Genomic DNA, 10,000 nt, shown 5'->3' with positions numbered 1-10,000 from the left:
CCAGATGGTTGCCTCATTGTGTCTGTTATAGACGACACAAATATACACAGACAGACAAACAGACAGGCAGACAGAGAGACAGACAGGCAGACGTGTAATAATAATAATAATAATAATAATAATAATAATAATAATAATAATAATAATAATAATAATAATAATAATAATAATAATAATAATAATAAAAAGAATAATAATAATAATAATAATAATAATAATAATAATAATAATAATAATAATAATAATAATAATAATAATAATAATAATAATAATAATAATAATAATAATAATGATAATACACACACGCAGGCACACATACACACACACACGCACACACAAACATACACAAGCACATACATACACACACATACACACACACACATACACACACATACATACATACATACACATAATATATTATAGAAAATTACCGATCGTCCCGCGAATTCCAAAGTATTGTTAATTTCCTTGGAGTCATCAGAGAGACACTGTGGATGTATTGAGTCAGCGTTTTTTGAAACACATGTTCCGTTTACAATGATGTATCCTTTATTACTTGTAAGGTCATGAATAGATCTCGTGTTATTAAATTCCCGCACATATAGATTTCGTGTGTAATCAAAGGTCAACACGGACTTTAATTGCGTCTTGCCACTATTAAACTGTAACGTCGCTGTAAATTTTGCATCCTTGCAGCATTGTACCGCTAAGGACGGCGTGATTAATGCAGCAAGAACCAAAATTGACAGCATTTTTTTCCTGTTCAAATAAAAAGAGATATAAAAGGATTTATTTTAAAAAATGAATATCTATTTGCTTTTTAGAATTCTTAAATACCGAAAGGGGAGATTTTGCATAGCACAATATCCACTTAATGTGCTCAAAGCGCTTTAAAGGCTCCATACACGCACAGTTTTGATCGAGGGTCGACCGCAGATCAGGCAAACCGGAGTGAAAACGCAATGTGTGTGGGCAAATACCTGGCCGACGAGCAGAGGGACGGTCGGTTGCTCGCAAAGCTTAATATTTTTCGAGGCGATCGGCGATCGGGGGCGTGACAGTATAAAAAATTGGACATTTTTTTCGGTGTTTTGTCGTCAGATTTGTAATCAGCGTCAAATTTACAATAGGTTTGATACCAAGAACTATGTTTTTACTCCAAAAATTGATGAAATTAGAAATAAATTTTAATTAATATTGAGGCTATGTGATCGACAGAACAGTGCCCCTCCCTGTTCTGTGATGGGGTCTAGTGGTATGACTATCGCTTTCGGATCGGAAGGTCCAGGTTTCGAGACCCGCTCTGAGTGGCGCAGGATTGAGTCCTTGGAAAAGGCTCTTTACTCACATTCTCTCACCGTACTCAGGTGTAAAATGAGTACCTGGCCGCTCGTTGTCTTTGTCGGAAAACAATTTGTAATATCTATTTATTTAAATAATATATTTGTCTCGTCTTTCATGTTTTGTATTGCTGTTGGCCTGGGACCCATTATACGTCTAGTGAACATTCCGCCAAATAAATGCTATATTATTTTTTTTTTAATAATATTTTTATAAATTTTAAGGAAAAGGCAGACGAACAAAAGATTTCGTTCTTGATCACCTTAAAATTTTTAATGGATTCCATACAAAATAAAACAGTTTTCCGACTTTCGTAATTCTTATTGTAATGACAATATGACAGTTATTGTCATTATTAACCTTCTTAATCAATCCTTTTTTGGGGGTTGTACTTTATTTTTCGCCTCGTTGACGCGACATCACGGTCGACCTTGACACAGACATTTGGGATTGGCAGATGGCAAAAATCCTTGACAACGTGATGACAGGGGGTGGGCGTTGTACCCTTGAATTATAATCTACAAACAACGCCCCCCCCCCCCAAAAAAAAGAGCTGTGTGCGTGTGTGTGGTGGCGGGGGGGGGGGGGGGTGCGAATTCGAGTAGTCCCGAGGAGGACCCGTTTAACCTGCCACGGGAGCACTGTCGATTTGTTTTATAAATAATAATAATAATAATAATATAATAATAATAATAATAATAATAATAATAATAATAATAATAATAATAATAATAATAATAATTATTATTATTATTATTATTATTATTATTATTATTATTATTATTATTATTATTATTATTATTATTATTATTATTATTATTATTATTATTATTACTATTATTATTATCTTTATTGTCCACAAAAGGGAAACAATTTCATGGTCTACGTTGCTTTCAAACTTATATCGGATTGCAAATGTATTGATGTTATGCGTATTGGAAAAATACTCACGACTTCTCCATCGGGGTATAACATATTAACACACAAAACTGCAAACTCGAACGTTCATAGTCTGATTGATATAACTTAGTGATAAGTTAGTTATAAAAATGGCTGTCTAAAAGCAATAACAACAAACGTCAAATTCATTCCTTCTATTGATGCTCTGTGTTAAATTAAAATACTCACAAAGTCCGCCAGCCATAAATATCACTCCAGCCGAAAAATCTACATGGAACTTTGAACGTTATAGTCTGATTTATTTTAATATGAACTAATCATAAAAATGGGTGTCTAAAAACAATAACAATGAGATGAGTGACGTCAATTTGTTTCCTTCTATAAATATCCAAGAACTTTACTCACTCCATCCGCTCTCTCCTCCTTCAATACATATGTACCTATTCTCTCATCACTTTTTTGTGCGGCTATGCATGTGGTCTTGTGATATGACACTCGCCTTTGGATCGGACGGTACTGGGTTCGAGTCCCGCTCTGAGTGGCGCATAATTGAGTCCTTGGAAAAGGCTCTTTACTCGCATTCTCTCACCTTGTTCACTGTTAAAATGAGTACCTCGCTGTTTACCACGTCGTTAATATCGGGAGACAATTGCAATATCGCTTAACAGTCATGTCTCGTCTAACATGTTTCTATGTTGGCCAAGGACCTTTATGAAGTGATTTGAGCACCTTTATTGAATATAGCGATATATATAGCACAAGTAAATTTCTCTCTCCCTCTCTCTCTCTCTCTCTCTCTCTCTCTCTCTCTCTCTCTCTCTCTCTCTCTCTCTCTCGACATGTTAGATTATTATAGCTATTGCTACATGTGATGTGAATATCTTGGACGGTTATTGATGTTATAAGTTTAGGTAAAAGGCTCACAACATCCGCCAGTCGGAAATAACGTACCGCCACACAAAACTACGAGTAACTTTGAACGTTAAAAGTCTGATTGATATAATTTAGTGAGAACTAATTACCAAAATGGCTGCCTTAATACAATATCAAAGAGTGGAATGATGTCAATTTCGTTCCTTCAACAGTCTAATTGATATAATTTATTTAGAAGTAATCACTAGTGTGCGCAAGACGAAACATAGAATAACAGACAGTAACTGGGATCGGTTCTGTCGGCCACATAGCCTCACTATTAATTAAAATTTATTTCTAATTTCACCAATTTTTGAAGAAAACACACAGTTCTTAGTATCAAGCCTATTGTAAATTTGACACTGATTACGAATCCGACGTGAAAACAGCAAAAATCCGAAACAAATTGTCAACTTTTTTATACTGCCACGCCCCCCGATCGCCGATCACCTTAAATAATATGGGATCGGGTCACAACGTCCCAGCAGTGCCTGTTCGGCGATCGTACCGCGATGAGATCCGTGCGTGTATGGGCCCTCTTACAAAGCTCCCTGCTGCAGTAACACGTAACATGAAAAAAGGAGACATGACGCCTGTTATGAGATATTAATTTTTTTGCCGGACAGAGACAACGCCGTTTACGGCCAGGTACTCATTTTACACCTGAGTACGGTGAGAGAATGCGAGTAAAGAGCCTTTTTACCCAACCATGCGACGAGTTCAAACTGAGGACCTTCCGATCCGAAGGCGAGTTTCATACCACAAGACCACATAGCCGCCATAATGATATTAATTCACTTTAATAGTTAATAATATTTGCTTAAACGAATTGTTATACTGTCTAAATGCGGCTATGTGGTCTAGTAGTATGACACTCGCTTTCGGATCAGAAGGTCCTGGGTTCGAGCCCGCTCGGCGCATAGTTGAGTCCTTGGATAAGGCTCTTTACTCACATTCTCTCACCGGATTCAGGTGTAAAATGAGTTCTTGGCCGTTAACAGCGTTGCCTCAGTCCGAAAAAAATTATAATATCGCCCATCAGGCGTCATGTCCCGTCCTACATGTTAAGTGTTGCTGTTGGCCCGGGACCCCTTGTAAAGCGCTTTGAGCATGTTTAGTGGATATCGCGCTGTAAAAAAGCTCATTTTTTCCATTGTACGGCAAGTATTTGGTAAAAAAAACACAAAAGATTCAAGTAAATTGTAAATTCATTCACAACTTCTAGACAGAGAAGTGAGTGGAGCCAGTACTTATGTTGATGATAACAAGAAATGAAATGAGCAGGAAAGTGCTAGAATACAACAGAGAATAAAACCTTCGCGGCGGCGACAGGGGCTCGAACCCGCGACTTACTGGTGCGACAACTTCGTCAAGCCGGGGAGATCGTGACTCTACAATATGAGCTATCCACGACCCCACCCACCCCCTCCCCACCAAAAAAAGGCGCTTCAAATAGCCAATATTTTCAACAAAAACATGTTGTCATATTGTGGGCTTATGTATTATGAAATCAAGGACAGGGTCAACAAACACGTCGTTTCTGCTTGACCATCTAAATCATCACCGTTTATTATTTCAACATTTTAATCTACCCCATGCACTCGATTACTATTATATGATACTATGGTACTGCTCAGCAGTATGGGCCCGATCATGCCATGCCTCCAAGCTAGACCCCGAGCTCAACAACGCCTGCCGGATCATAACGGGCCAGCTGAGAGCAACACCATTACCACTGGTCTACCGTGCAGCAGGAATAGCCCCACCACACATCCGGAGGTAAACTCATGCCCAAATACAAAAATACAAACAGGAAATGGACCAGAGACACCCCTTCATGACCACAATTGCCCCAAAAGCAGGCTCAAATCAAGGAAAAGCTTCCTCACAGTAGAGAGCCTTCACCCAGACCACTCAGCATTCTTCCGCCTGGACAAATGGGTAGAATGGGACAAGACAGCAAACGATGCCCTCAAGCCCCCAACAGAAAAGCTCCCAGCAGGCACAGACCTCAAGAGAAAAGATTGGGTGGCGTTGAACAGAGCTAGAGCAAAGGTGGGAAACACCGCCACCAACCTCTTTAAATGGAAAATCTCACCGGGCACTGAATGCCCATGCAGTCACCCCAGACAGACCATAGACCACATCCTGTCTGAATGCTCGCTGGGACCTCACTGCACCAATGCTGACCTGAGGGAATGCAACCAGACTGCCCGGGACTGGCTGACTCACTGGCGCGACAAGATATGATGATATGATACTATAACCTAATTATGTGACACATGTAACAAAGAAACGATTGAGACATTGAGTATGCTCCGGAACTTGAGGTGAATCTTAATTCAGAAAAGTGAGTGGAGCAGGCACTTGTATAGATAATAACAAGAAATTAATTGAGGCAGGAAATAGTTTCGTCCTTTGTAAGGAAGCACGAATTACAATAGAACAACAAATATTTCTAAAAGTGATTAATTGACAAGAGGGGAGACGGAGAGGAACTGTATAATGCAGCTTGGAAAGTGAAATATAAAAATATAAGAATGTAATTAGCGGTGAATCCCAAGGAAGCGAATTGGGACCACTTTTATTTCTTTTATATATAAATGATTTACCATGTGGCAAAAAATCAGCCTGCAAACTGTTTGCAGACGATACGAAGATCTATAGTACAACAGAACATCATAACATTCTACAAAATGATATATTTTCACGTTTCAAATGGTCTACAACATGACATTTTGATTTTAATGTTTCGAAATAAAACGTATTACATATAGGAAAAAATAATCCATGTCATAATTATTTTACTGAGACTTCTGTGTCAAATCTACTTTCCGTTGTGCCTTATGAAAAGGATGTGGGAGTTACTTTTCATTCATTTTTTAAAAATTTTGATGTACATATTGATAATTGTGTAAGCCGTGCAAACAGAATGATGGGAATAATATATAGAATCTTTATAAGTCTTGATAAAACCTTTTTTTTGTATTTGTATAAATCACTCTTTCGACTAATTCTAGAATACGGAAATTGCATCTGGAGCCCATTATATAAAAGACAACCTATAAGTGTACAGAGGAGAACTACCAAAAAGATTTATGTCATACAGTATTTATCTTGGAACGGCTAAAATTTCTTGACTTACCAAGTTTGAAATATTGAAGAATTCGTGGGGATTTAATTTAGGTTTATAGATTGGTATATGATCTGGATAGGAAAGACTTTTCTGATTTTTTTTCATATTCTAATGTTACTTTTACAAGAGGGGACAATTTTAAAAGTTTTGTCACTAGATGCAAAACAAACATGAGACAAAAACTGGTTCGGTATTTGTATTGTCCAGAAATGGAACAATTTGAAATTTGAAACAAAGAATGCAAAATCTATAGATTATTTCAAGGTGTTAGTAGACAGGGAATTATATGATGAGAGATTTATATATGACGAATAATACTTGTTTGCACTGCTGTTGGAAAGGAGTCTAGGTTTGTATTCTATTGAGAAGACTATGACTCGATAGACGTCTAGGGAAAGGAGTCTAGGTTTGTATTGTATTGAGAAGGCTATGACTCGATAGAAGTCTAGGGAAAGGAGTCTAGGTTTGTATTGTATTGAGAAGGCTATGACTCGATAGACGTCTAGGGAAAGGAGTCTAGGTTTGTATTGTATTGAGAAGGCTATTACTCGGTAGACGTCTAGGGAAAGGAGTCTAGGTTTGTATTGTATTGAGAAGTCTATTACTCGATAGACGTCTAGGGAAAGGAGTCTAGGTTTGTATTGTATTGAGAAGGCTATGACTCGATAGACGTCTAGGGATAGGTGTCTAGGTTTGTATTGTATTGAGAAGGCTATGACTCGATAGACGTCTAGGGAAAGGAGTTTAGGTTTGTATTGTATTGAGAAGGCTATGACTCGATAGAAGTCTAGGGAAAGGAGTCTAGGTTTGTATTGTATTGAGAAGGCTATAACTAGATAGACGGGGATATGAGTCTAGGTTTGTATTGTATTGAGAAGGCTATGACTCGATGGACGTCTAGGGAAAGGAGTCTAGTGTTGTATTGTATTGAGAAGGCTATGACTCGATGGACGTCTAGGGAAAGGAGTCTAGGGTTGTATTGTATTGAGAAGGCTATGACTCGATGGACGTCTAGGGAAAGGAGTCTAAGTTTGTATTGTATTGAGAAGGCTATGACTCGATAGACGTCTCGGCTGATTAAAATCAAAATAGATTGTAAATGAAACTCCTGAAGTGTCTCGACGGGTCCTAGATACTCGTCCAAAAGGAAGATGTTTGTCTTCTATGATTCACATACACAGACAAATACTAACGAAAGAGTGAAAATGGAGAGGTTTCGTATGTGAACAATATAGATCATGGACGTTTCGGGTACAAAACCTTCGTCAGCACAACAATACACAAACTAACGTGGAAAACAAATAAAATAAGATGCAAAATAACTTGCATTACCCGAAACTTCCATTGTCCGTATTGTTCCCATACAAAGCCTCTCCATTTTCACTCTTTCGTTAGTATTTTCACGATCACATACTTCAGGCAGCTCCTACCGTTTTATACACAAACAAGTACTTCTCGTAATTCTGAAAATGTGTTGTCTCATGAATACGAGTTGGAAGACAACTGTTGTCCTATTTATTTTATAACGAAACAATTAATCAAATCCAAAGTCAAAGTAGTGAGGAAATAATTTGGAAACCCTAATTTTACCTTCTCATCAGGAAACATTGAGTGGAGCAGGCACTTATGTTGATAACAGCAAGAAATGCAGTGAGTGGGAAGGTGCCAAAAGACAATAGAGTAAAGTCTCACAAAATCGCCTTCTCTGAAATGTCCAGGAAGTTGGAATAATTGGTCAGACATTGAAATGGATTTGATCATTTCTGAGCGAGAGAACCCAACAAGTCGTTGTCGGAGCTCAAACCTCTGATGTAGGCCAGGTAACCACAGGAGTCCCCCAAGAATCAGTTCTATGCACTTTGATTTTTCTTGTTTTCATTAAAGGCCTCCTTGATGGCTTAACATCTGAAGTTCGCCCATTTGCAGATGACACTTCACTCTACAAGAACATCAACTCAATTGAGGACCACGCTGAATCCAAACAAGGACCAGGCAAAACTTGGAGCCCAGGGGGGGGGGTCATAGCTTATGAGCTTCAATGTAAGCAAATGCAACGTTCTCCGATGTCAAACAAGAAACACATGCAAACTACGACTACCACTTTTATGAAAATTAGACAAGGTTAATTCTTCTAGATATCTTGGACTAAATATTGCCCATAAACTCAAATGGAAATCATATATCGCAAATATAACATCAAAGGCAAACAAAACAAACGTTTATTTAAAACACGAATCATAAGACTGGGTGGCTGTCCCGGCCCGTCAAAACTCGGACACTCGCCTACAAAACGATAGCAAGGCGCATCCTCAAATGTGCAAGCATAGTATAGGATCCCTACACCAAAACGGATACCAACAAGATGGAAATGGTACAAAATAGAGTTGAAAGGAGAATAACTAATAAATACTTACATAACAATGGCGTAACAAATCTCACAGAAAGTTTATCTCTGAAAAAATACAACATCATTACAAAAGAAACAAGGTATATACCTTCCAAATATGAATACAGACAACACCAACATTTTAACCCTCTCCTTACCAACAACAGGAAAATCGTCACATTCGTTACAACATTTTTCTCATTCAAATTTATTTTGATCAATATAAAATTTAAAGAAAATAAACAGTGTGTTGTAGATAGAGCATGTTATGCTAAAGAAAAAATGTATCGCAAGATCTTACTGCTATTGTGTTTGAGTGATAAAAAGAATATTTTGTGTTAGTTGGGTGTGAAATTTTGGGGAAAATCCTGAAAATGTCTGGTAAGGAGTGGGTTAAACTCCCCAACTACATTAGACCAAAAACAAACTAACAAGAGGACACGACAACAAACTATCAATTCAAACATCAAGAACAGATACCCACCTACAACACTCTTTATTATCCTCTGCAGTTCGTTTGTGGATGGAACTCGCTCAGGAGTTGATAGAAACTAAAAGTAATAAAGAATTTGAAAGGGTCTTGGAAGCGAGGAAAAAATATCACATAATGAAATTATCACAACGTGTATTTTTATTGTGTGAGTGTTTGTGTGTATGTGTGTGTGTGTGTGTGTTTGTGTGTGTCGTGAAATTAAAAGAAATGTGAATTGTTGTCTGGATCCTCAATTACAACGACCACCAAAGAGAAGAAGAGAAGAAGAAGAAGAAGAAGAAGAAGAAGAAGAAGAAGAAGAAGAAGAAGAAGAAAGAAGAAGAGAGAAGAGAAGAAGAATGTGATGATGATGATGATGATGATGATGATGATGATGATGATGATGATGATGATGATGATGATGATGATGATAAGTTTTACTGAATATAAATGGTGTAATTGTCAGAATATTATAGGTATGGCTATGCTTCAAATAGACGCCGTGACCAATCTGTCAAGGACGGCAGCATCATGATTGTGATGCTATTTAAATCAGGGAAAAATGTTTTTGATCTAATTGGAATGATTATGGCAGCCTACAGCATTTTCTTGTGGTTTGAATGATAGAATATGATATTATCATCTCACAAAAAACCATGGAGTAAAATTCACATAGATAGCAAGCAATGAAAAGGCCTGCAATTGCCATATTTTATCATTGATTGCAATAGATTTATTTAACTTCTGTTAGGAAATTAAAATTTGAAATTAAGATGGCAATATTTGAATGGAGAGCAGGGTCTACTATATCATGTAAATATGCAACGTATTCAGAGAGTAGCAAGCAGGTTGG

General features: G+C 37.5%; 1 protein-coding gene across 1 annotated transcript in view; it reads right to left on the bottom strand.

Moving 5' to 3' along the window:
- LOC144959608 (uncharacterized) overlaps positions 1–10,000 on the bottom strand; it is a 19,063-nt gene that overhangs the window by 7,895 nt on the left and 1,168 nt on the right. The window contains exon 2 of the mRNA XM_078892236.1: positions 432–759. Coding sequence (XP_078748362.1) covers positions 432–759 — 328 coding nt within the window. The remainder of the gene's footprint in view (positions 1–431; positions 760–10,000) is intronic.

Source organism: Berghia stephanieae, chromosome 14 (assembly GCF_034508935.2).
Source record: "Berghia stephanieae isolate SIO BIC M18660-M18661 chromosome 14, UCSD_Bste_1.3, whole genome shotgun sequence".
NCBI classification, from domain to species: Eukaryota; Metazoa; Mollusca; class Gastropoda; order Nudibranchia; family Aeolidiidae; genus Berghia; species Berghia stephanieae.
Note: the sequence above shows the minus strand (reverse complement) of the source record. Positions and strands in the feature narration are given on the sequence as shown.